Source organism: Chelon labrosus, assembly GCF_963514085.1.
Source record: "Chelon labrosus genome assembly, chromosome: 19".
Lineage (NCBI taxonomy): Eukaryota > Metazoa > Chordata > Actinopteri > Mugiliformes > Mugilidae > Chelon > Chelon labrosus.
Genome location: NC_140352.1, coordinates 19,571,125 through 19,597,581, shown reverse-complemented (window position 1 = coordinate 19,597,581; position 26,457 = coordinate 19,571,125). Strand labels below are relative to the sequence as shown.

Here is a 26,457-nt window from a genome sequence, read left to right as displayed (position 1 = left end):
TTTCGACATTTTATCATTAAACGTAAAAAAATGGTTGCACACTTGGATTGCCGAGAGCTGTCGTCATCATGGTCCTAGAGCCGTCCCCCCATCCCGCAGCCAGTCAACAGCAATCACCGTGTCTCACAGTAAATGCAGTCGTGTACCGAGGCATTATCGACCAGCTTTTAATGTCCTGATTCCGGTAAGAACGACATTTCTTATTCTAATGCACGCAACGTGCAGAGGTAGCTAATGTGAGGTAAATCCATGCCGCGGTCATGGTGATGATGGCACTGTCGAGTGAATTGGTGCAGCCGGTCCTAAAGCCAGCCATTTTGAGTTAGTAAAAAAAAAAATGTTTAGCAAGCAAGCTAGCAAAAAAAAAAAAGGTTTACGTACGCAGTGTGTCCGGTTGTTCTCAACACCATCACACTGACTTGGTATGTTTGTCTCCGGTCCGGCACATGTCAGTTACTCAGTGCACTGTGATCTCTGACATTGCATCGCCAACTTCCCTTGGCATCAAAGCGGTTAGCTTATTGTCCCTGAGGTCCTAATGCCAGCCATTTTGTGATCAAATGCACACCCACATATTTCTGTTATTATTTGACCGGAATATACATTTTTTTTTTATTGGTACATATGAGACACTCTCACTGATGACCTGCTCTCTATATTCATTTAAGAAGCTCCAGCCTCATGCCTGTAGAACAGTTTTTTTTCTCATATTTTAGTGCTGGTGATCTGTTTATTTACATAATTATTACAGATGTCTGTGTGTGCTTAAAATATAATCTCATTGCAGATATAAAGATGGCCTCTCCTCAACCTGGCAGCCCACCTCTTGCAGAGCAATACACCCCCCCTGCTCAGGATGAAGAGGGCCAACAAGAGGAAGAGGTGGTGAGGGATCAGACTACAAAAAAGCGAGGCAGGGGCAGGCCTCCGAAGACCAAACCCCTCTTTAAATGCTCTGCATGCACAGAGACTTTCAAGAGTCTGTCAGTTCTGCGGAGCCACAAGCTTTCAGCGCATGCAAAGGAAAGCCAGCAGCAACACGCATGTTCTGAGTGCACTAAAACATTCTCGAGCAAGGCTCAACTCTCAAAGCATGAGCGCACGCACTCAGCCCAGCGCCCCTTTCAGTGTCCAGACTGTCACAAGGCTTACAAGACTCCCACGGAGCTACGCAATCATAGCCGCTCTCACACTGGAGAGAAACCTTTTGTATGCACAGAGTGCGGAAAGGCCTTCATGCAGGCTATATGCCTGAGGATCCACATGACACAGCACAGCGGAGAGCGCCCTTACTCTTGCCGTCAGTGCTCTAAGAGCTACCCCACTTTGTCCAAATTGAAGGTGCACATGCGCTCTCACACCGGAGAGAAGCCATACTTCTGTGCTGAGTGCGGTAAGAGTTTTGCAGATCCCTCGGTGTTCCGTAAACACAGAAGGAACCACCAGGGCCATCGGCCGTATGCCTGTGATGAGTGTGGAAAAACATACACAGAGCTGAAGGACCTTAAAAACCACGAGCGCTCCCACACTGGAGAAAAGCCATACCTGTGCTCAGACTGTGGCAAGGCTTTCTCCCGCTCTTCCTCACTGGCCTGCCATCAGCGTATTCACTCCCAGAATAAACCCTATCAGTGCGAGCAGTGTGGTAAAGGCTTCACTCAGCTGTCCTCCTACCAGTCTCATCTCCGCACTCACTCTGGTGAGAAGCCGTTCCTCTGTCCACAGTGTGGCAAGATGTTTTCTGACCCTTCCAGTTTCCGTCGCCACCAGCGAGCCCACTTAGGTTTCAAACCCTATCCCTGCGATAAGTGTTCGAAGAGGTTCCGGCAGCCAGCTGATCTGGCCGTGCATGAGCGTGTTCACTCCGGAGAGCGGCCTTACAAATGCCAGAGCTGTGACAAGGCTTTTGTGGCGTCCTGGGACCTGCGGCGCCACATGCTCGTCCACACAGGTCAAAGGCCGTTCTCGTGCACTGAGTGCGACAAGTCATTTGCTGAGCGCTCCAGCCTCAACAAGCACCGGCGTGTGCACTCTGGAGAGAGGCCGTTCAAATGTGAGGAGTGCTCGAAGTCATTTGTGGTCTCCTCAAGCCTGCGCAAACATGAAAGAACTCACCTAGCTGAGCAGTCTGAGCAGCAGCAACAACAACAACAACAACAGCAGGAGACAGAAGCAGGGTCGGCAGCAGGCTTTACTGCCCACACAACTCTCCCTCAGTTCTCCTGTACTCACTGTGATGCTACATTTGGTACCTGGGATGAAGTGCAGGCCCACGAAAACCTTCACTCCATTGACTCTACTCCTTCGTCTGTTACCAAAATTGTGCCACTGGGTTCACATGTGTGTGAAACCTGCCACGCAGAGTTTGCACAGCTGGCAGACCTGCAGGAGCACGAGAAGCAGCATCCCAAGCCGAGGCCCCACGTCTGCAACAGCTGCGGCAAAGGTTTCCTCAACAAATCCGGGCTGCGTAAACACCAGAAGATCCACTCCACCAGCAAACCTCACAGCTGCCCCCACTGTGGCAAAGCCTTTCTGTTCGCCGCCTACCTTCGCAAGCACTTACGGACTCACGCAGACGCTGCACCAGCCACCCCACAGCTCGGTGACATAAACATCATTCACACGGACCCGCTCCCTTCTCCTCAACCACCCAGTGAGGTCTCCCCGTCCACAGTTGAGCCCAGCACCATATCTCTGACGGTTCCAGTGACTGTACCTGTTACTGCTTTTCAGACTCTCCCAGAGTATCTAGTAAAAGAAGAGGGACTTTGAGTGTTTTTTTTTTTTTTTCTTAATGATTTGCAATTTTATTCTGTTCATATTTAGCCAGTGGCCTTAAATCTTTTTTAGATGATGGGTCTTTTTTTGACAAAAAAGTGTTATTTTTCAAAGATTTCACCACTCATTGATGTAAATTGTTAGTGCTTGGTCATTGTTTTATATTACCATGGTATTTGAAAAATGTTCATGTTTTTAAATGTATACTGTGCTATAAGTACACTACTATACAATTGTCTTATCTGTTGTAATCTCTTCTTAAAAACGTACTGTTGCAAACGCACAGTATACGATGATCACTGTATATCATATCACCAATAAAATCAATGACTGTGATTTAAGATAAACATGTTTTTGTATTGTATGTGTTAATTGTATCTTTTGCATTCTTTTAATTAACATGTTGGTGTAAACTTTCGCAATATATGACGTTTACTGTGTCACTGTTATTCTTATAAAAAGCTGGGGAGGTAAAAAAAAAAATTTCGCTGTCAATTCAAAATATGCAGAGGTATCACATTTTTACATCAATAAAAATATATGAAGAGTCATTTCCCTTGTTTTCTTGTGTGCAAAACCAACGTTTTTCATTGTCTGTTTAGTATTCCTTGACAGTGAGCAGCTACACTTACAGAAAAACCTAGTAAGACCATGTCAGCACTTAATTTGGTGAGAAACTGTAACACATATATTGATGACTGCGACATTTCTGAACCCATAAAAGAGTAAATGCAAAGCCAGAGTGACTGTACTCCATTAGGAGGTTGCAGCTCTTAAAGGTAAGCTCTCGCATGTGCTACACTCCATTTAATGACAGTTTTAGATTCGACTGAGCTCTACATGGTATATTGAGCTGTGACATTTTGAATGCTTAAGTGGACAGTTTTTATGCTTAATGCTGTCATACGTCCTTATAAGCAAAGACGAGTACTGCAGACATTTTAAACTCCGAGTCAAACTTAACATTAGAGTCACTTTAGTCTCAGCTTCACTGATATTTTGTACTGAAACCATCTTTGCTAATTTTTTATAATGTCACAGAAACAATCATTCATAAATAGATTACAGTTCAACAGTGGTGTTCTGGTTTGTTCCAGTGTCTTCACAGTTACTCTCTAAAGTGACGATGGCAGCCTTAGTAACAGGCCTCATCCCCATTGTGAGGACAGCAGTAGATGCAACCACCAACTACAAGTGCCGCTCCCTGTGGTTTGGCACCCTGTGCATCCGCCTTGTGATCCTCTTCCTCGCTGAGCTGCCCTTCACCAAAGTGGACTCTGACTTCGCCTGCAACGGCACCAAGGACAACATCTGCACCAAAGACTGTTTTAATAGACACTTCCACAAGCCCATGATGGTGGCCTGGAACTTCATCTTTGTCCTGGTTGTCATCTCCGTCCTGCTCATGGAGATGTTCACCTCCAACCTACGGTCAATAGCCCAGAAAAGGAGCACACAGGCGAAGGCGGATGTGGAGCAGGAGGCCGCAGACACCAAGGTCCGGTTGGTCTTAGATCTCCACAAAGACAGAGGCGCCGTGTTATTCTACCTGCTCAGCATCACTCTGCGTATTCTGACAGAATCTTGGTTTGTGTATGTTCTGCTTTCTTGGAACCTGCCAGCGCTGAGTGGCGACCCGTTCAATTGCTCCACAAACATGTGCTCTGAGTTGTATGTTTGTGTTTTGCAGGCCGCCCCAGAGAAACGCATGTCCATCTATGCTTTGGCTTCCATCTCGGGCGGGATAATTGTGTGTTCGGTCCTATTTTGTATGTACTCCATCTTTCACTACCTTTGCTAATTTTAAATATTGACACTTTTTTCTTTCCAATATTCACGCATGTTCACGCCCATGAAAAAAACATTCAGTGCATATTCTTTGCAAAATTGCTTCACTGCTCTTCATTCATCTTCTGTAACCGCTTGTCCTGTGAAGGGTCGTGGGGGGGCTGGAGCCTATCCCAGCTGTCATTAGGTGAGAGGCGGGGTACACCCTGGACAGGTCTCCAGTCCACTGCAGGCCAACACAGAGAGACAGACAACCATTCACATTCACACTCACACCTACGGCCAATTTAGAATCACCAATTGACCTCACAAGCATGTCTTTGGAAAATGGGAGGAAGTCGGAGTACCTGGAGAGAACCCACGCAGACACAGGGAGAACATGCAAACTCCACCCAAAAAGGCCCCAGTCAGCCCATGGTTTTGAACCCGGAACCTTCTTGCTGTGCGGCATCGGTGCTAACCACCATTCCACTGTGCCGCCCGTTTCACTGCTCTTGTGTGATTAAATTTCCTCTTGCACGTTTTTGCAAACTTTATGTATTCAAATATATACACAGTATACACAATATTTATAAAAACTTAACTCTGAGGTCACCTTATACCTTTATGGAGCTGCATATGAACTATGGTTTTGCAAGTTATGAGACATACTCTGCTGACAATAAAGTGTCTGGGTGTAAGCTGCATGATGGTGTTTCTGAGTCAGGTTCTTTCTGCATGTTTTGGTCAATGCAATAACCCAAACTACACACCACACTTGTAGTGTCAAATACACACCCTTATTAACTCTGTATGTTCTCAGCAGTTTTCACGTGTAATGCTGAGATACAGTAGAAAGTCTTAAGTTGTGTGTTATACTGTGATATACATCATTTACACTGTGACATATTTGAAAGGTATTCATTCAGCCAGAGTCCGCAGTAATCAGCCTTGCCATTCATGACTCGAGTTGCTTCCAGCGAGCAAAAAGGGGGAAACACTTGGCTAGAGCCGCTGTTTATCCTTCAGTGAGATGGACTTCCTGTTGCTGTGCTTCATGGTGTAGAGCAGCGCTGCCCCGGCATCTGTTAAAGACTGGTAGGAGGGGAAGTATGAAAGGAAAAGGTCATCAAAAACAGGGAGAAAGTCTTCCAGTAATAAGCAGGATCATTTAAAAATAGCATGAATTACCTGTGAGTCTGAAGTGACAGATTTTCTCTGGAGAAAAAAAAACAAAAAAACAGAAGGATTAAGAGTGGTGATTCTAATAAGAGGCACTGAATCTAATAAAACACAGTGAAAGCTCACCCTTGTGAAGTTATGTATGTTGTTGTAGAAAGGTTTCATGGTTTTAACCCATTCTTGGTACGTCTGCTGGTCCTCTGTGCTGCAGTTATGCTCTCTGCGAACAGAGCCAGACACTTTGTAACTTACGGATCATATCAATCTGATCATGAGGAATAAAAAACTAAATCTCAAATATAAATTTTAATGAGGAAAAAAAATGATATGAGATGAGAAATCTGTGAGAAGCTGTGTGTGTCATTTCTTGCAAAGATTGTCTTAAAAAGCCAATGCAATCACACAGCAATTCACACCTGTCTTACACACATTTTATTTTTAAATTCACTTTTCTTTGCTTTTGTCTGTGCTGTAGTCAGAGGTCTGTACTGTTACTCACATTGCTTTCTCGATGAGCTCCCTCTGCAGCTCTCCTTCCCTCCTGGCGTCAAGGAAGCGGCCTCTGACAGCCAGAGCGGCGCTGGCCTGTGACGAGTTGAGCTGAATGATGCCCACAGACAGGGAGGACAGGACCGCCGAGCTGAGAAGGAGAGTCGCACTGCTGTCATAAGGGTGCCTCTCAACATTTACAGCATCAGCCTTGCCATTATGCTACTGTGCACACACACACACACACACACAGGTGCCACTTTGTTTTTGTGAATTGCGTGACCTTCATTCAGCATATGAAACAGGCCGACTGGGATGAGAGGTTTATTTGCTGTGTAACTGTAACTAAATGTTAGGATGGATGAGAAACCTTCAGTATCTCGGCAACAATCTCAGTCTCCTTGGATTTCGAAAACCACTTCGCCTAAAGGGTTCACTGAGATCGGTATGAAAAAATATCTTATCAGCTGTTGTCTTGAGGGTGAGAATGCCTCGTTGATTAAAGATGTCAGAGGATAGTGTCTGGTTTAAGCTGATGAGTGGCCACAGGCGTGCTGATATTCGAACGCAACAACGGTGTGCACGAGGGAAAATTCAAAACAGTTAATGAAGATCGTGATTATGGAAGCATCATTATCACCTGTCGTCAGTAACGTCTCGGCTTGCAGTTAATACTCTGAGCATCATCTGTCCGTTCCTCCGCCTGTATCTGATCTGCAGCTGGATGGACACACGGCTGCCAGAAGCTGGTGCTGGCACAATGAAAAAACACAATGAACAGCATTCAGAAAATTAGTAAAAACAGGTCTTTATGTGGAGTTGGCTCAGATGAAACCTTCTTCACCCAACCTGATGCCTGCTCTCCTCAGGCAAGAATTTATGATCCCAAGTCCAGGTTGAACTTGGCAGCACAAGATGACCAACTAGAGGAACCTTTGTTATTTTGTCAGCATGTTTTAGTACGGGGTGATTTACAGAAGATGTAAAACACATCCTCTACAAGAGGACTGAATCCTTATCTGTTATCCAGTGAGAGCCACCACTAAGCCAATAGCTGTTGAGATATTTCAACCAAATTGTCCTTCTGTGCTTTAATGAAAGCCATTTCTTACTGACAGTAATAATATCTCTTTGTTTCTTGGCCGTCTCTGCAGCAGCAGCAGCATCATCTTGTTTTCCAAATACCTAGTAGTGTGTGACATGTATCCAGATGGACGTGTTTCTATCTTAGCTGTTGTTTCTGCTGTAGTCTAGCAGCTTTTTTACTGGGTTAATTTGGTTATATTTCCTTTGCTCATTGTTGTTTTCAGATCTAATGACTCACTTCACAATGTCTCTCTCGGTGAGATCTCACATTGAGACTTAATGTTTTTTGGTTGGCAACAACAGAAATCACCACATCTGGCAATGTTCTCAAGACCTGGCAGCACGCACCACTTGTGATATTCTTGAGAAATTTAGTACAACTAAAAAAAAACTAAAAAAATAAACGAGTCACCACTGCGAGTCTGTTGACCATTTTTTTCCCTCACCCTCTGCGTTTTGTTCATTGGCTCCGAACTGGAAAGTGATCTCTGTTTCTGGGTCCACGTTCCCCACGTCTCTGGTCACTCGGTGTCCCGAGCTCCTCTCGCCTCTCATTTGCCTGTAGCACAGAGCATGAGTCAGCGTTGTAGGCGTTACTATTAATGCCAAGATTCTCTAGAGACCAGTCCATGAAGAAAGCATTGTTGTTGTTGAACTTGCAGTGATTTGGGCAGCAGTAACGTCACAGAGCAGTGTGTAGCTGTGGTCCTGTTTTCAATGATCTGTTCAAACTCTGGGTGCAACCTGTTGGGGCTGGCTATAACCACCTAGAGACCATGGGATTACACAAACACGAGAAATCATTCGCTTCATTTGATGAGTTATATACATAATAAACAAACTGGCACAGGAAAATCTGACTCAGTTGTTGAAACATGCAACACAGCTTCGTACTGTCTCTTACTTTCCCTCCAGTGCGATCAGCCAGCCGCCCCAGCTCTTCCAGCCGGCAGTCTGTTCCCTCGATGGACAGCACAGACACTGTCACACTAATGAAAGAAGGATATTTCAGAATGACCTTCATCACAACACACCTAGCTCAAATCAGCGACAACAGTACTTCTCCAGCTGGTACTAATATAAATGTCCGCAAAAGTGTCTGCAAGTTCATTTGTTGTCTGTTTAACAGTACAATGTCATATGTTTTGACACTTGTTCCCATTTCTGCTCCCCGTTTGGAGATATGTACCCACCCCTGATTAGCAGCATACTCCCCCAGCTCCTGGTAGAAGATGGTGGATGAGAGGAGGGTGCGAGAGTCCTCATCCTCCTCTTCTAGATTCCCCAGCTCGGCGTTGGCCTTCCCATCTGTACAGATAATCACCTTCAAATTCAGCAGGGACAGCAAATCAGGATAGTGTTGTTTAGAAAAACAGAAAAAGTAATTTCTCACCACAAGACATATGTGCACGTTTGTATCACAAGCTTTAGTTTTTTGTTCAGTTCTTGTCTGGAATGCAGGAAAATTATGTTTGAATAGTTTTAGAACCTTGGTAACAAGTGATGTCCTGGTAGGCAAGTACTTAAAGTTGATTCCAGATGTTAACTTTTGTTGCATATTATTACAGCCCTCTCTCTCCTTTTTGTTTCCTGCCTGCATCTATGCTGTCTGCTATTCATTAAAACACCACATAATCCTGAAGAAGTCCCATCAGCAACTATTTATTTTTATTTTCTGGGGTCCACACGCCTCTCGCAAAGACTATAAAACAAATTCGATGTCCATTTAACTGCAGATTATAAAGTAGACAGGATCTGGTAAGACTTAACAGCCAAACGTACCTTTGAGCCTGGGTGTCTGGAAGCCATTGCGATTGCAAGCAAAGCTGCTGGACCCAGAGCTGTAGTTCCATTTGCACACAATCTTTCAAACAAAGGAGTCGCCAGAATAGATAAACATGAACACATATAATATAATCCATATGGTGAAAACATCCAAAAGACAAAAAACAGTGCACACTAATTGCAGTTTGCTTTGTACCCCATAACTTGTCTCTGTAAGAAGCTCTTGGTCTGTGAAAGTGGAGGTGGACTGGGGAAACTGGCCGCAGCCTCTTTCAGATAGTCAACGTCAGTTAAATCAGCACCGCTCAGGGAACTTGATGTGCAGTTCTCATGTCCGTGCATTGTCACCTGAAGATACAGAGGTGAAGAAAAAGCAGCAGCAATGGTATTCATTTTTCTTTTACAAAAAAATACAAAATTAAAGTGAGGGGGGAAAATGTGCATCCACTATTTTGAACACAGGGAGACTTTGCAGATCAACCCTCTGCAGTGCCATACCTGATAGTTGAAGGTGATGAGCCCCACTCTTTTGTCAGGTTGTTGCTCACTTAGACTCTGAACACTCTGAAACACGGCTTCCTGGACAAACTGGTTTGGACACAATTATTTTTATCACCACTGGCTCCTTGATAGCATCGCTACTGCTATTGTTGTAATACTGCATATTCAAAGCAACAAATGTCCCATATTAACGTTCACATTAGTGCACACACCTATGTGACTTTGGCCTTGGTTTGGCCTTTTAAAAAAGGCTTGAAAGTCAGGAGCAACTCACCTCTAGACGGGATCTGTGGGTAGAGTGGTCTACCTCCGACACCTTGAAATAACAAAGACACCAAAAGTTGGATTTACAAATGCCAGCTCTCATACACATCCTCATGATGCGAAGAGTGACACGAAAGTTGTTGCACCTGCGAGGTGATGCTCATGGAGCCTGAGATGTCGATGCAGAAGAGCAGCAGAGCATCAGCAGCGCACAGGGGCTTTTCATTAGGGTTGAGCAAAAAGAGGCCGTCCGTGGGACCACTTAAGGGGTTCTGTTTTATACTTGGAGAGCTGGTCAAATCGCAGGACTGACAGAAGGAACACACATTGACCTGCGGCACAGGAAAAGGAAAGAGTCCATTCCACCAGCCTGTATTTGGATTCACTGTTTGATCGTGTTGTGATGAATAACAGTTGCGGTCAGCTGCTTCAATCATGTTATGTAACTCTATGCAAATACTCTTGATGTTATCAGTATGTACCGGTTTCAGAATAAAAGTGAAAAAGTGAAATATGATATAATTACCACATTGTAATAGCAGGAGTCCAGCACAGAGCCACACTCGGAGCAGTTGGTGGGCTCTCCTTGTATGACGTGCTCTGAAAAATAAAAAAAACACAACTATCATTACTATCTAAGCTAATAGTAAATCAAACTAGATGGCTGATGATAAACGTTTGCTGACCTTTTTCCTCTGAGATTAATTTTCCTAAACTGACAAGGACCACATTAGGGTTTCCCGGCAGAGGTCCTTTATCTTCCGACACTAATGTGGAAATAACACAAGTATTCAAAGTAAGCGCTGTGCATCACATTGGTTTTGTGACAGCCTGATGGTGACTTTTAAGGTTACCTTCGCTAACAGACGAGTTGGCAGTTGGTGTGGCCGAGGAAGATTTCTGAGGGCATGAAGGAGTTGACTTGGTTGAGGGTAACAACACTAGGTACACTGGCAGTGACTTCATGAATGAGGGCCTTGGAGGCAGGGCTGGGACTGGAGTTTAGGATGAGAGCAGAAGACACTTGAATCTTACACAAGCTGGAAATGTGTCAAATTAAAATTCAAAAAGAGAGCAAAAAAAGACAAACAGCGTTGCCTTTTACCTGATGTTGGCACAGTGCCACTATCAGCCGGCAGCTTCACCTCACCCCCACTGCCTTCTGGAGTATTGTAGGAGTAGTCCGGGTCCCACGGTTCTGCACTGAAATCCAGATCCTCTTTTGGGAGGTCATAGGTAAACATCTGACCTTTGGGGGCAGTGAGTGGCTTACTGACAGAAGGAGGCCGGCTATTTGCTGCAGGTCTCATATGTGGTGGAAGAAGAGCTGGGCAAAGCAGACGGTAGCAGAGCATTAAAGGAATAGTTCACCGCAAAGATAACGATATTTGTTTTCAGTCAGCAGATTGGTTCAATCTGGGGTCAGCTTAAACACAGCTAAATGTATCTCCTGCAGCTCTGTGTATCACACTGTACACTCTCTGTAAGCATCATGAATAAACATAGATCACGTTCTTGGATCTTGTTTGTGCCTAAAGTGACGGAACCATGTTTTATACAAATTCTTTGAAAGTATCACTGACATCCCATGTCAAATATTACCTTGCTTTCACGTTTGTGAAAAGAGAGAAATGGCACTTGGAGAGAAAAAATTGAAAAGCCGTAAAAAGCGGACGGCATGACACTATGCAGATATAGTTTCACCCTGAGCCTGCGGGGGTTTCGTCCAGGTGCTCCGGCTCGATTGTTAGGTTAATTTCTGGTGCTGTATATGTCCAGGGACCACCCAGCCTTTTACCCACTGTTAGTTTGGATAGGCCCTGCAGCAACCCCCCTACTGCTTCCTACCTCTGAGTGATCCTCTGGAAAAGCTGAAGGATGTTCAGATTCTGTGACTTCTGCCTCCACCCTCCACCCCCCCCCCCAAAAAAAAATGCATCACTTATGCTATCACAAACACGAACAAATGAGGCAAGAACTATTTAAATGATACAATTCCACTGACGACAATAAGAAAAACAACTTATTTATTGGTCCTTAAACACCCCCTATAAAATCGAAAATCACCCATCTGCTTTGGCAAACACCTTGAAGTCTTTTTGATCCAAAGAATGAAAAGTTCTGCTGTTTACCTCATAATCTTCTTGGATAAACCTCTGGCCACACTCAAATTTCTATGTTTGTGTTTCATAACAGAAATCAAGGAAATTTAGTTGTGGAAGTTGCAAGAAACTTAAAGGCTGCAGTAATTGTTGCACCTTTTTTTTTTTTTGTATTACTGCTGAAGATCTTGTTCCTCATCAACCACCCCAATCAATGGCCATTAGTGCCCTGTGGTTGTACTGGGCAGCTTCCAGGTGTGAACGTGTTTAACTGTGTGAGGTGTTAACTGGATTCTCCTTCAGAAACATGTTCAACCTTACATTTACAGTAACAGCCACAGCGACATTCTCTGTACCTGTCCTCCGAGGAGCCGTTGTCTGCTGAGGAGTTACGCTGATGGTGGAAGTTTTATTGTGAAATTCTGCATTTTCATAGAAAGGAGTGGGCTTCGTGACCTTCTTCGCTTCCGGAGTCTTTTCCAACTGTTCAAGCTTGGAGGAAAAAGGGACGGATTGCGGAGAGGTGGCTTTTGCAGAATTAGTTGGGGGAGGAGGAGGAGGACTGCGAGGTCGGATCCGGTTGAGAGGAGGAAGGAGGGCTAAAAAAAAAAGAAAGAAAATGTATAGTTTTTAGCAAGAGAAGTACAAGTGCAGACAAAACAACTGGTACAGAGATAACCTTTGAGCTGTGAAGAAAGTGTGACTCAGGTGGCAGATGACTTTTACAGAGTAAAGCAAAGTATCTGAAAGGAATACCTCCTCTAAGACAGACAGAAGAGGTTATGTGCGTGTCACAGACTGCATAATGGTACTTAACCAACCAGTCACCTAGAAAGCTGTGATGAAAGGAAAAATCCATCAACGGATACTTTTACACAGTTATGTATCATTAATCTTTGATACTCTGAGCAAATATGTGTGCTTGGAATCTTTAATCTTTCTCTCAACTTTCACATCCCTTAATGACTCCCCTACATTTGCTACAATTCCTTTCGACGTCTTCCAGAGAACGGAGAATGCCAGCAGGTGACAGACGTAGCAGCTTTGTACCTGTTTGATGGATTTCTTCAAACCGGTGACTCATAGAAGAAGCTATTTGAATCTGTGACTAACGTATAATTCCTGTTCTTGTTATGGATAGTTGAAATACTTTCTTTTGTTAAACTTCAACAAAGCTTTATTTAACTGTGACATTGTGACACGTACAGCGGAACGGAAAAAAGGAACAGAGAAATGTGACATTTGTCACATGTAAGTGCAATTAAATTAAGATGTTCCTAAATGTAAGTTCTGTTTGAATGAAATCCCACCTGAGCGTTTGATGACGTTGTTATTGGATTTCTGGCCGTCCCTCTGACCCAGTGACGGTGGCACGTAAACAAACCCACAAGCAAACTCCATTTTGATTCAACCTGGTTGTGACAAGAAGTACACAGCTGAAAAAAACTTATAAAATACTCTAGATTAATGTCCCACAATCCCATCAGTAGTAATCAAAGAAATCACAGTGCTATTATCATTACCTGGGACAGTGTGTGGCTTTAACTATGTTGACACACCACTGATAAGCCCTCTTATAAAAGACACTTAATCAAGATAAAGCAAATACACGAAGAATTCTTCCAAAAATATATAAAACATACTCACACATAAAGAGTTGAATGGTGATCGTGGAGTACAACCATGCACATGAAACCTTTACAGTTCTCAGTCGTTGTTTAACGCCCTGTCATTCATGGGTTGACTTCCAGACATGTCGTCCAACAGGATTTCTTCTTAACCCGTTTTCTGTCATGTGTCCGTGCAATGTTGTGAGGCCGGGCGGCAAGTCAGATATTTGTCAAGTATTGCTCAACTCTAGTTAAACATTTAATGAACGTAAATGAAATGGGTGACTGGAAGGAGGCCAAACTGAGAAACAGGGCAGCAATGTCAAGATGATGAATAAGTACAAAAGCCTTTCAAAATAAAAGAATGTCCCATAGTGGCTAAACTTTTAAATTCTTTTACCATATTTTTCAAATGAAATATAAATTATGCTGTGCTATTATGTTACCGTTTCTATGCATGGGGAAAAGTGTGACTCCCTTAAGACAGAATGTTATTTGACAAATACATTTATATCAGTAAAATTTGTCTTAATATGTCTTTAAAATATTATTTGAAAAAATGATGGCACTAATTAACACATTCATGTTGTTGGGTTTTTAATGTGTTCTTTGGTGTTTTGTTTCTTACTAATTTGACAATAGTGAAATAGTTCCTTGAATTTATGTCGAATTTATGTTATTAGTAAAATACAGAATATGTGAATATGCAAACGTGTCCTTCTTCAGTAAAGTGTCAGTTTCCAGTATGTGTGCACAGGAGGCTTCAACTTTCCTTATCAAACCTGTGTTAGCTGAACATGGGATCGTAATTTGGCTTCCAGATCAGCTGCATAAAACAGTCCCTCTTATATGTACAATTTATAATCTCAGATTTGGGCAAGCACAACCTTTCACTCTTCGGTGAATACATGTGAAAATACTGTCATGCAGAATCAAATACCTGCACATGCATTATTTTGCGCTGTGAAGGTCAAACATTAAAATAAAGGAACAAGATGCAAATGGACATTTTTTTAAATGAAGGGGGACTTGAAAAAAATGTGTCAACAGAAGGGATTAGAGCCAAAAAAAAAAAAAACATTCTGCACTTTTATTTTGAAAAAGTAACTTCTGTGTGCTTCTACATAACACTCATGAACTAAACATTAACCTTGCTATGCCTGGGTTATTTCCATCTACCATTATCAGCTTCATCTGTGTAACAATGACCCAGCGACTCGGACATGATGGCAGTAAATAAATATCTTCTCTTGTTCTCTTTTGTTGCATCTTGACATACACACCTGCATGCAAACACACTCACACACGGACACATTCAGCACAAACAGTACATTCTAGTCTTTGATAAGTTAATTCATATTGCAGACGTAGTCAGACCAAGAAGGTTAGAATATTAAGGCATTAAACATTTCAAAAAGGGAACAGATTATATCTGACATTAATTCAGAATCTGTGTGACAACATCTGAGAGGTTACATCACAACAATTGGTATTTTCGGGAGAATTTTTAAACCGAGAAATAAGTTCAGGATGTAATACGTCGGACAGTGTGAGGTCACTCGGCAACTTCCACATAATTGGCCGGGTAGAAGCCCTCCTTCCCTCCGCTCAGCACTCCTCGACACCACCCTTGGTCGTCCTCCTCCTCAATTTTCAGGAACACTTCCCCTGGTGTCAAGAAGAATAAAACTCAGTAGAGTCACGGCTGCACAGAATAATAATCTGATTAAACGTGCATACGTCTATGGCTGCAAGACAAGCAGTACATCCAGAACCTAATCTTCCCTTTGCGAACACTGCAAATGCTAAATCCCATTTTTCCAAAATTAAGAGGGAAAAAAAATGGAGGAAAAAAAAAAAAACCTCCTGTCTTTGTAGAAAGTGAGTTTGAGAGGTGATTCTGTTTTACCTGTAATGTATAGACAGCATGAATCACTTTTCTACAACACCAAAAGAACCTGTGTGTAGAATTTAGTAGTATTTAGAGGTGAGGTAGCAGATTGCATCCAACTGAGTGCACCACCACCACTTCCCCCTTACGAGCACGTAGAAGAAAGTATATGCTTAGAAGTAGAACTTCCAAAGTGACATATTTGTCTTTGTAGCATCACCAATGTCAAGCTGCCACTTCCAACCAGCAGTAAGGCAACATGGCAGCGCACCATGGAGGAGGACCTACTTGTTAAGACAAATGCAATACTACCTGTGATTGCTTCAAATTAAAAGCCCACTAGTGTTTCAATGAACTGAAATCATTTATTAACAATGCCTTTATTGTAAAACATTTGTAGGTATAGTGTATGCAAAACCAAGTGTGTGGGACATGACAAAGTGAAACTGAAATATAACAGTTGTACCTTACATGAGTATTTAAGCACAGCAAAGTACAGAAAATAACTGTATTACACAACTATATTACTGAATTTATAAAATTATAACAATAGAATAGTACAGTATGCTCAACTGGAAATGTTATATGAGACACCTGGACTTTATCTACCCTTGTCTGTCTTTAGGGGTCAGCCTTTATTTATTCATGTCCCTGACCATTATCGGGGGAACCGCTTTTAATTGGATATCAGTTTTAATCGAGGTGAACATATGTAAAGGACACAGCTTTTCTGTGGATGCATGTTTCAGATATAAAAGAAACTCCACACAAGTCAGTTTTGTTCTTCAAAACTACTCCAGGCAATTTACAACTTTGGCAGTGGCAAGGTTTTAAAAATAAAATGTCAGTTTCAAAAGTCATATAATGTACACACATGTTTACCATTCTGTCTGTCATCCCTTTAAAGATCAGCATTGATATGTTGGTTGGAATACTGTCTCAAAACGAAGCTTTAAAACTGAGAATAATATGACGTCACGGCATCACACTTTATGTGTCACCTGCTTTAAAGGACAGCTCATCACCCTCCTCTCCCACATAGTCGTACAGAGCTCGCACCTTCACGCCTCCGATCATCACACTAAGAGGAGAGGACATATCACACACCATAAATATGACTGGGGATAAAATGCATGTTGTTCACCTCTCTGGTTATCATTATTCAGTTAGTAATTAATTAGATGTTACACGACAAACACAGCACTCAGGATAACTCACGGTCGGCCTTCCTTTCCTTTCTGGTCTCTCTTCCTTCTTTTTAGCTTTTTTACTGGAGGGACCCACTCCTGAGAAAAAAAATAATCTTATCAACACATATGTACAAAAAAGTGTGCTGCAAAATCATGCAAATCGTGACCAAGCCCACTCTGTGTATCATTATTTGAGCTAGGTGAAATATCTAAATGTCAGGGTTTTTCTGTATGTAAACTTTGTAAGCACCTCAATCTTTGGCCAGTCAGTAGGCATCCCGGGACCGTGATTGTTCTTCCACCATCTCAGATCCTCTTGCTCATTAATGGACATCAGAGTTTCGTGGAGCTCGCTATAGACCGCCTTCACACTGATGCAAGGATGCAGCAGATAGAGATTAGCCTTGTGTTAACACAGTAATTTGTACACTCTACAAGGACACAGGCAAGTGGCTGCTCACCTCTCGTTGTTGGTGACGTCCAGGTGTCTGTGGATGGAGAGAAAGGCCTGCTTCAGAAAGCTGATCCTCTTTCTCTCCTCCTCCTGCGACTGCTCAAAAATGGCCTCCATCTCCTCCATGTAGCGAGGCGTGTAGGATGTCACATCCTCTAGCATTTTCTCATATCGGTCTCTAATCTGGAGGTCAGATCAGAAGAAATCATTTTATGATAAAAAGCTGAGTAGACTCTGCAGGAAGAACCCCTGCTGTTTCTCTTTAACAGAGGACCTAATATGTATAAATCATCTGGCGCTTTTCGCTGTTCCCATGCTGGTCGCCATAAACACAGAGCGGAGTAACAATAACATATCTCCATACAAGGGAAATGCTTGGAACAGACCCTTAAAGCTGGGGCTCATGTTTAGAGACCATAGTATCTCAAATGATTAAATATCACCACATGCAGCGGGCAAACAAGGGAATACAACATTCATCATGCATAAGTGATTCGGGGTGTGGTGTGCTAGTATGTCATGTCATGTCACCTCACCTTTTCTTTCTCCTCTGTGGCTTTCTCTCTGGCCTCAATGAACTTCTGTTTTTTCTCCGGACTCATTTCAGAGTTTTCATTTGCTTGCTTCTCTTTTTCAAGGGCTGCTTGCTCCCTCTGACAGGACTTGTGGTAGGCGGCTCGGACCTTCTCCAGCTGTTGGATGCACAATCAAGTACACATATTTACCTGGTGAGTATGCCATGTGAAGCTACTGCCAGGATATTAGTTTAGCTTAGCAGAAAAGCTGGAATGAAATTTATTTTAGGTGACTTGTGCTTAAATAGATTAATCTTTTGGAATGGCCAAAGTCAAAGTTCTGACGTTAGCCCAATAGAAATGTTGTGGCAGGACCTGGAGCAAGCAGTTCATGGGAGAAAATCCACCAACATGTCAGAACTGAAGCGGTTCTGTACTGATTAATGAGTTAAAATTCCTCCAAGCCTCTATAGACGACTGGTCAACAGTTATCGGAAATGTTAAGTTGCTGTTATTGCTGCACAAGGGGATAACACCAGACACTTAAAACAAGAGTTCACTTACTTTTGATTTTTATTTTTTATTTTTTTTGAATAAATATATGCTAAAGTATAATCCGTCTGTGTCATTTGTTTGATGGGGTTCTCTTTGTCTATTGTCAGGACTTGAAAATCCACTGATGTTTTGATGTTTTTGAAATGTAGAAAATTCCTAGGGGCACAAAACCGTTCAAGTTACACTGTATATATACATACAGTGTAGCTTAAAGGACTAGCTTGACACATATTCGCTTTCATGCTGAAAGGTGAGGTTCAGACACATCAAACCAACATCAAACAAATATTGTCTTTCAAAAGGGGAAAACGGAAGTGCTACTGTTAGCTAGGAGGCTAGGAAGCTAAAAAGAGCTACAAACCATCGTACAGAGCTGGCCTTTCCTGAATCATGCTGATCAGCTGGTCTACAGTTTACTCATTCTAGATGATCATGTTGTTGTGAAAAGATTTGCATATTTGAATGCTGAGATGAGATGAAGATGGAAAAATGAGAAGAGCTGTCTGTACGTGCCTCTCAGGACTGCATCGCTAGCTTTCTTTCGTCATATTCGCTTCTCCTCTTGTGCAGTGGATTGGTAAGCTGATCAGCCAATCAATGCACCATGCTGAATTGCCAAAACGTGGGACACAGATGCTCATTGAGGAGCTGACACCAGTCACGGACACACCAAGCATGCCACTGGCCTGGGGCATCAAATTTGATGTCTCTACGAGCGGCTTCTGCCACACCTCATTGTAAAACTACACCAGGAGGACTGTGAAGGTTCTCAGTCATCCAGGAGGATTCAAGAAACAGGTGCTGGTTCTCAAATTTTGTTACATTTAGACACAGACTAGCTGATTCCCTGTTTATTTCTGCTGTTGCTTGACTTAAGCTAAGATAACTGGTGGCGGGCAATAGAAAAAAAGAAAAGATCTCTGTTTTTATCAGACAATGACGTTGACTGTTAACAAAAATCACAATTATGTCATTCCAAAAATCACAAATTCCAGCAGTGAGTTAGCAGTGAGCCTTGATTATAAGATTGTCTGCTTAACCAGTATTGCTACTCATGATCATCATTACAAGCATGTGCAGACATATATATATGCAAATGAAAGAGGTGTTGACCTTGATCAGCTTTTTGGACCATGGTTTCTGGGCACGTGAAAAACTCGTGTTGTTCTCGTGGCTCTCTCTGAAGCCACAGAAGATCTTCTTTGGAAAGGTCTCCTTCTGCCAGGTCCTCACCCGCTCTCCTTCCTCCGCAACGAGAGACTGGGAGATGGAGGAATGCAGGGCGGACAAACGCTCTGTGGAGGTGAAGAAGCACTGCCATGCTCTCATTAGGGATCCATATAGTGGCCCTGGGGGGGGGAGCAGAAAAAAAAGAAAAACGGTGGAATAAAATAACACAGAGCGCCGAGGTGAGTCATGGACCCCACAAGGAAATAATGACCTCCATTTATCCGCTGGAAATTTTCAAACAAGCACAGATGATCCCATTTAATAAGAATTGAGATGTAATTTTAACTTGGTGAGAGAGGAGGTGGTCATAATGGCTTGGGAATACGTCTGTTTTTAGGCCAACAGTGCTCTACATAATGCAGAATACTCACGGGAATCCACTATAGATTTCCACTTGCTGCTCCATTGGCTGAGTTGCTGGGCGTACTGTTTTTCTACCTTTGCTCTCTCCATGAAGCAGGCCACTATGTCATTACAGGCCTGGAAGGAGTGTTCAGTACGATGCACAGTACGAACATAATTCCCTGGCTGGCAAGAGAGAAAGAAACACTGTGATGCTATGCAAGAATAAATGCCTTTCACAAATACACACAGCTACTGATGAACCAGGGCTGTCATTTTCTTCTATTTGATTAGAAATGTGTTCCTCACCATCCAAAAGCTCTGTTTCCTGGCATCCTCAGGCGGCTCTTTGGGGAGGCTCGCCATTTTTGGGAACGCGTCTGTCTCAGAAAGCAAAAGAAAACTGTTTGCGTTATGCTAGATAGTTGCAAGACTGGTTCAGATACATAACAAGCTGGCAGGCAGAGGACACCGATTATCATGCGACAGGTACGTCTACATGGTGTAATGTGCAAATACAACAGGTTGACTTCCTCATAAACAAAGCAGCTCCTGTTCTACGGCGGGCGAACCTGACAGCAAATAATCAGCAGCTGAAGCCTCGCAGTGTGTGGCTAAACTTACTGTTGTGTCACTAAGATGTGGTTTTGTTGGCACTACACAATACTCAGATGCACCCCCAATCGCCCCTGCATGAGAGAGGGGAGTGTCGTTCCCCTGACAGACTGGAATTCACAGGGGTGGGATCTGCCAGCAGGAATAGAACAGCTGCTCCAGCATTCTTCCTGTTGCCTTCCCAAAATAAACAGCACAGAAAGGTCATCTTTCCCTTTGCTCTGACTAATGCAAGGCCCATTAGAACCAACTGTCTCCCACTCTGACTCTTCCTGCCTTTCTGTTCAGAGATCATGGCCACAAGAACGCGCCAGGGGCAGATTTCTAGCAACAAATGTAAGTTTTCAGTGGAATAAACTGTCCACATAACAGACGTTTCTTTGCACAGCATGTGAAGAGTATCACGGGAGGCAGACACACTGGAGGGAGAAAACTGAACAAACGAAGTGCTACATGCACAAACACGCAAAGGACAGTCACAATCGAGCCTCTTTCTGTCTGGGTAGTGCACTGACATAGTGCTGGCTGAGTAATATAAAAGTGACTAACCACACCTCATCACAAGACTGAGCATGACTGAGAGTCGGACTCATTTAGGAGCTTCTCTCCCTCAGCTAGCTGGTCTTCGTGCTTATACTATTATGCTTTATCATCACTACTTTCGCTTCATGAGTGGAAACGTTGGAGAAAATCCCTGCTGGGTCGTTTTGTGACTTTATCCTGATTCTATTGTCCATGCAGAAGAAAGGGAAGAGAAGTGAGCATGAAGGAGCTTGAAGCTGGCTCAGCCTGTTGTTAAATAACACGGAGGCATCCATACTACCAAGTATTTTAATTCTAACAACTCCATTCACAAGCCAAAAAAGCACAAAAAAAGTGGCAGCCGAGCATTCATGCCTGGGAGCAACCAGCACTTACATTTCTCTCTGAATCACCAGTGATTATTCAAGTGACCACTTGTTACTGTAGTTCAAGGGCTGCTGAAATATCCTATCCATGTCTGTCTCCCCCTCTCCCAATGAGCTTCTCCTCCTCTAATGCATGCTCCTCTCCCTCTCTCACTGACCCAATTTTCCCCCTGGCATTTAAAGTTACACACACGTTGTCTATCCCAAAGTGGGCGTGAGACGCTCAGACGAGTCAAGCAAGCAGAAGGAAAGAAATCTCAAACAAATCAAATTATTTGCATGGTAATCACTCTGATGCTAACTGGCTCCAGGGCAAACAAAGGAGGAGGAAGAAACTTACCTTTCTCGCTCTCCGCCCCCGCCAGCTCTGATTTTAGTTCACAGTCCTATCAGGATGAACTCTTCTTCCTCTTTTTCTTGTCTGTCTTTACTTTAACCCCATCCTTTGCTTCTTCCACTCACTGTCGTCCTCCCTGTCAGGTTGTTTAGCTCTTTTAGCTCTTGTGACTATCACCCTCTCACTTTCCCTACACTCTGTTATTAGGAAAACAGCTGGAAGAATCCCCCTCCTTCTATCTGCCCTGCCAGTCCCTCCCTCTGTCTCTCTCAATATGGTGCTAATGAGATGCCGAACCTTCATTTTGACTGTTCGCTGGTAACAGAATCATGTCAGTGTGGCACACAGTCATGTGAGCTTATTAGTGAGCGTGTGTGACAGCAGGGAGGGGATTGTCCCGTGAACTGCCACATTAGCCCCGTGCTCCTCTCTGACCTGCCTGGTCAGGCCTAGCGAGAGAGAGAGAGAGAGAGAGAGAGAGAGAGAGAGAGAGAGAGAGAGAGTACAGTATGCAGCATGCTCACCCACACCCTGTTTACTTATTCTGCTCTGTACTCTTCTGGATACAAGCCAGGAGTTAAAGGAGAACACCGGTGTCATCCAGAGTAACAATTTATTTACTGCTGTCTCTGTTTGGCCTGACTGATTTTCTCTGGCCGCCTGGGAGCATTGGAAATAAGTTGTGAACACAATATTGACTGTTTAAACTGATAGCAAACACTTTCACTCATTCAGTTATTATGGAGCAAAATGAATACAGAACAATTCATTTGGGATCATGTTTTTAGCAACCAAGTCAGTTTAAGTATAATAGTCATTCCTTTTTTTTTTTGGCTCTATTTTGGTCACCGCCATCATCGGAAAGAAGTCTGTCTCTTTCAGCCTTTCTGTTCCAATTGAAGTGTAGGATCCACCAGACTGATAAGGAAACAGAACAGCTTTGGCCGCAATTTCAATTCCAAACATGCCAAACATGCCAAACCCTTGTTTAAACCAATAAGCACTGAGCTCCAAACTCCTGAAAACCTAGTAAAGCACTTCAACAGGGGCAGCTAATGCAACATGCACAATATTGCTACACAGACCTCATAGTTACAGTATATCCACGGTTAATGTACGGGCTGGAAAAGAGAAATAACAGCCTACACCATCAATGAGAAAATGAATTCTCTAAAATATGAATTCTCATCCGGCATGAATTGACAAACCTTTGTAATTGCAGCTTAGAGGGGTTGAAGTTCAGGTCAGTCTGTGTTCATTGCCATTGGTCCATGGTGGAAATACCTGTTGCCATATTCATTTTACTAAATAGCAGATTATCAGTGCTGATCTCTTTATCAGTAAAGCACCAAGGTGCATCCTGCTCTCAAATGGCGTGCAAGTTCCTGCGGTGGAAAAAAGAACAGAGAGTGATCTACAAGGTTGTTGAACAACAATCCGCTGAAACTCCCGCCTGGTAAATCATGCTTAATAATGGAGAGATACTCTCTCACTGAATCCTGAAGCTCAGCACCAGCACTTGTTCCTTTAGGTTCTGTCAGGTCAGGAATTATAACAAATCTTTTATCTGCACAGCAAAAAATGGCACCGTTAAAAAATGTTCGTTGGTCAGATTATGACTTTGGTAAAGTAAGTTTATCTTTCTGATTATGACATTTTAGAATTATATTTCAGTACATAGTGTTGCTGATAATTTGAAACATGTATCTTATTGGTTTGTTGGCAGTGTGTTGTTGTTTAGAGTCTTGCATCTTTACTGTCTTACTGTCTACAATATGCTCTGACACAGACTTACAATTCAACCTGGGGATACCAGGTGACATGAACAGGTAATTTTAGTCAAAGCATACATGTTCTCACTTGGTAGTGGTATCTGGTGATGCAGATAGTTGCTGTGTTAAGTACCCAGCTTTCAAAATATATATTCTGCTTCCTCCCTTGTACAATACAGACAAGTTGAATTGCATTTACGGTGCTTACAGCACTGGAAAATGACATTTTAATATTTAAAGACTAACGGTGGCTTTGTGAATTGGTGCCCCATTTACTTTGCATATTCCACCCGCCTCGCTCAAAACAACTGCTGTTCAAAGTAGCGATGGGTGGAGAATGAAAGAAACAACCTGACAGAAGAGGAGAATAAAAAATAGTCGCAGATGTTTGACGGTGATCCGTGGTAGCCTTCTTAGTCAGCAGGTCTCAGACCATGAGAAGCCATGTGTATAAACAGCAACCCTACTAAAACATCTACATTCCATTCCACATACAGTAAGTAAATTAACCTTTACAAACCCCAACTACATTTTTCTCTGTGGATATGACTTCATTGCCACAGATAAAATTACATTGGAGATTTTTGCAAACTATGAGCAGAACCCAACAACAGAAACAGGAAAAAGTGAGCAACCTGGACAACTGGCACAAACGTTTAAAACACGTTATATTTACAGTTTTCTCCCATGGACATTGCTTACTGGCCGTCGTACAAGCAAACAGTCCCGCATTCATCCCCGTCCAAGCTGTTTTTCACTGTTCCTTATGAATTTCACGCTTCAGTCGGTTCTACTGCTTACTTTGGATTAAGCCATCTCATCTTCTTCCACCTCGTGAGCTCCAAACTTTTGTCCCATTAGCTCACAGGGCCTGATGGGAAAACCATTCTCGACCTGAAAACAATGTTGTGCTCAACCACCGCGGGGCTGAGATGAGCTGCTGCCAAATGACACTGCACTTTAAATTAGATCATTATGTGACTCTGTCAGAAGAGGGAATCCAAGGAGAAATGAGAAGCACAACCAGGCTATAGTTTATTTTAGCATTTATTTCAACACCTTAGTTGTACCTCTATCATGTTATTTATCAGTAAATATGTGTTTTATTTAAAACAAAATTTATGTATTTATATATATATATATTTATATACCTTTTATCTCTGCATACTTATGCTCATACTGTATGTAATCATATTCATTATGCATTTCACTAGACCTAAAATACTCTTTTAAATCATAATGTAATGCTTTCTACACTACTGCTCAGTCCTTCTCAGAATAGCATCCATCATGAGATAGCATTGAGGCAACTCAGCATAAGAGTACAGAGTCATAATTTTAAACTGGAGAAAATATGCATTAACTAACATGTCAGCTTCACTGGGGTCACCACAGGGCGAGCAGTATAGAAAGCATTTACAGAAAAAAGAAACATAAACAAAACATAGCTTCAAAGAATTTGTCCACACTATTTGGAAGACAGAGATTCTTAAAAATGTTTACATACTTAATATTATAATCTTTATTATACTATATTTTTATGTTCTCATTGTCGTCATCATCATCACATACAGAGCTATAAATGATGTTCTTGCCTTACAGTTGAAGTCACTGCAGGGAATGGCTAAACTGGCATGTTAAAAATAAATCCAGGACGTTCATGTTCACCTCTATGTAACACATACAGTATTTTATCACAGAAAATACCTTTTTAAAACTGGGTAAGAGTCTTTCTTTTTGAGGGTTAATGTGTGTAAGAGGGTAATATCAGGATTGTCAACTGTGAGAAAAAAAAAACAACAACTATGCATTCTGACCATTATAAATATCTTTCGGAAAAGGCATTAAAAAGAGAAAGGTGTAGGTCGGGGTAAGCGTTTTGCTACCAACGCAGGCTGACAAACACACATACGCACAAAATCAGACACACTGACTCACAGAGGCCGAAGGTAGAGGAAGTCAGGCAGACAGAGAAGCAGTAAAAAGCCCTTTTTGATCACTGCACCTGCTGTGTGAGAGAGCGCGGTCAACGTTATGGCATCAAAGAGGACAGATCCATCCCTCGACCTGTGCCGTGGCCATAAACACCAGTAAAGTCTAAGATGGTTTTACATGCTAACCCTTTTTTCAGCTACGCCCAAATAATTCCTCTCCTTTCCATAGTATAACCAGGAAAATAATAAAGTTCAGTTCACAACAATATTTTCTCAATAGATTTCCCTACAATCCACGACTCGATTTCAACAGATTTAAATACCCTGACCAGTTTGAAATGAATGATTGCGATCAGCACTTAGTACAAAACAAATGGTTCTACTAATAGTGAATCCCGTTTAACATGTAAGATATATTTAGCGCTTGCAAAGTACATACATACAAAGCTTACTGGGGCATCCTTTGGGGGAGTATGGCAAATATACTGTATATATATATATAAAAACTACTGTCATCTATCACTTTCTTCTATCATTTACAAACAAAATCTCTTCTCACATTCTGACTTTGGCTCCAGCGCTCACAGCCATTTGATACTCTGAACTGCTTAAAGCTACAAAACTGATGTTAGGATGTGTCCCTTATGTTTCTGCTTCTCGCCAGAGTTTCTGGCTCAGCCACAACCATTAACATTTAATTGGGCTTTACCCTTTAAGCAGCAACTTTTCAACTTTTCTTTGAACTCAGACTCAAGTTTTCTCATTGCTGCTCAGCAGCAGATGGTGTGAGAATTCATCTGTCAGTGTGTACGAGAACATGAGTGTAAGTGCGTGTGTGTTTATTCTTTTACAGCACAAAACGGTGTGTTAATTAAATGCCTGTCCATTAAAAGTTTAAAGAATAGTTTCCATTAAAGAGCGTCACCTTCAGAAATACTTACTTACATACTCTTTCACACTCCAGTCATTTCACAAATTTCATTAGTTTTCTCTACATGTGAAGCAAATTTGCAAGACAACACCCTCCACCATATTGGTTCAAAACAACCCATTGACGTCCTCAGTTCTTCTCTTGCAAATCTTCTGTCATTGTTCATCTTTGTCAATTTGTTTCTCTGCCTTTCTTTCATCTTTGATTCACCCCTTT

General features: G+C 42.5%; 4 protein-coding genes across 6 annotated transcripts; 2 read left to right on the top strand and 2 right to left on the bottom strand.

The window, feature by feature from the left end:
- Window positions 1–94: 94 nt before the first annotated feature.
- On the top strand, window positions 95–3,312 carry znf668 (zinc finger protein 668). The gene is made up of 2 exons (XM_084567749.1): window positions 95–184; window positions 788–3,312. The coding sequence occupies exon 2, from the start codon at window positions 796–798 to the stop codon at window positions 2,773–2,775; it is 1,980 nt and encodes a 659-aa protein (XP_084423875.1). The 5' UTR covers window positions 95–184; window positions 788–795; the 3' UTR covers window positions 2,776–3,312.
- Window positions 3,313–3,422: 110 nt separating this feature from the next.
- Window positions 3,423–4,604, top strand: gjz1 (gap junction protein zeta 1). The gene has a single exon (XM_084567751.1). It carries the CDS (start codon window positions 3,908–3,910, stop codon window positions 4,580–4,582), a length of 675 nt encoding a protein of 224 aa, XP_084423877.1. The 5' UTR covers window positions 3,423–3,907; the 3' UTR covers window positions 4,583–4,604.
- Window positions 4,605–5,542: 938 nt separating this feature from the next.
- LOC311504574 (circularly permutated Ras protein 1-like) lies at window positions 5,543–13,664 on the bottom strand. Its single transcript, XM_084567753.1, has 21 exons — window positions 13,605–13,664; window positions 13,268–13,369; window positions 12,314–12,556; window positions 10,961–11,182; window positions 10,710–10,850; window positions 10,542–10,622; window positions 10,382–10,455; window positions 10,002–10,187; window positions 9,866–9,907; window positions 9,589–9,678; window positions 9,287–9,438; window positions 9,088–9,169; window positions 8,499–8,629; window positions 8,210–8,294; window positions 7,966–8,072; window positions 7,752–7,864; window positions 6,860–6,971; window positions 6,230–6,370; window positions 5,857–5,950; window positions 5,740–5,766; window positions 5,543–5,643 (listed from the first exon to the last, which is right to left on the bottom strand). The coding sequence occupies exons 2-21, from the start codon at window positions 13,356–13,358 to the stop codon at window positions 5,554–5,556; spliced, it is 2,304 nt and encodes a 767-aa protein (XP_084423879.1). The 5' UTR covers window positions 13,359–13,369; window positions 13,605–13,664; the 3' UTR covers window positions 5,543–5,553.
- Window positions 13,665–14,165: 501 nt separating this feature from the next.
- Window positions 14,166–23,223, bottom strand: LOC311504784 (protein kinase C and casein kinase II substrate protein 3-like). Of its 3 annotated transcripts, none has more exons than XM_084568065.1 (10): window positions 22,813–23,223; window positions 20,054–20,124; window positions 19,774–19,930; window positions 19,286–19,521; window positions 17,639–17,794; window positions 17,110–17,285; window positions 16,899–17,019; window positions 16,677–16,744; window positions 16,460–16,539; window positions 14,166–15,235 (listed from the first exon to the last, which is right to left on the bottom strand). In XM_084568065.1, the coding sequence occupies exons 2-10, from the start codon at window positions 20,108–20,110 to the stop codon at window positions 15,123–15,125; spliced, it is 1,164 nt and encodes a 387-aa protein (XP_084424191.1). In that variant the 5' UTR covers window positions 20,111–20,124; window positions 22,813–23,223; the 3' UTR covers window positions 14,166–15,122. The 3 variants fall into 3 exon arrangements, with proteins under 3 accessions (XP_084424191.1, XP_084424190.1, XP_084424189.1); XM_084568064.1 differs by lacking the exon at window positions 22,813–23,223 and adding an exon at window positions 21,608–21,876; XM_084568063.1 differs by lacking the exon at window positions 22,813–23,223 and adding an exon at window positions 21,278–21,549.
- Window positions 23,224–26,457: the final 3,234 nt, after the last annotated feature.

Excerpts from the sequence above, each read along its gene's own strand:
- znf668 (XM_084567749.1), top strand. The coding sequence starts at position 796 with ATGGCCTCTCCTCAACCTGGCAGCCCACCTCTTGCAGAGCAATACACC.
- gjz1 (XM_084567751.1), top strand. The coding sequence starts at position 3,908 with ATGGCAGCCTTAGTAACAGGCCTCATCCCCATTGTGAGGACAGCAGTA.
- LOC311504574 (XM_084567753.1), bottom strand. The coding sequence starts at position 13,358 with ATGGAGTTTGCTTGTGGGTTTGTTTACGTGCCACCGTCACTGGGTCAG. Across the intron at positions 10,851-10,960 it reads TGGCACTGTGCCAACATCAG|TCCCAGCCCTGCCTCCAAGG; the intron begins GTAAAAGGCAAC and ends CCTAAACTCCAG. Across the intron at positions 7,865-7,965 it reads TTACTGCTGCCCAAATCACT|GCAAATGAGAGGCGAGAGGA; the intron begins GCAAGTTCAACA and ends TCTGTGCTACAG.
- LOC311504784 (XM_084568065.1), bottom strand. The coding sequence starts at position 20,110 with ATGGCGAGCCTCCCCAAAGAGCCGCCTGAGGATGCCAGGAAACAGAGC. Across the intron at positions 17,020-17,109 it reads GACGTCACCAACAACGAGAG|TGTGAAGGCGGTCTATAGCG; the intron begins GTGAGCAGCCAC and ends TCCTTGCATCAG. Across the intron at positions 16,745-16,898 it reads CTGACTGGCCAAAGATTGAG|GAGTGGGTCCCTCCAGTAAA; the intron begins GTGCTTACAAAG and ends TTTTTTTCTCAG.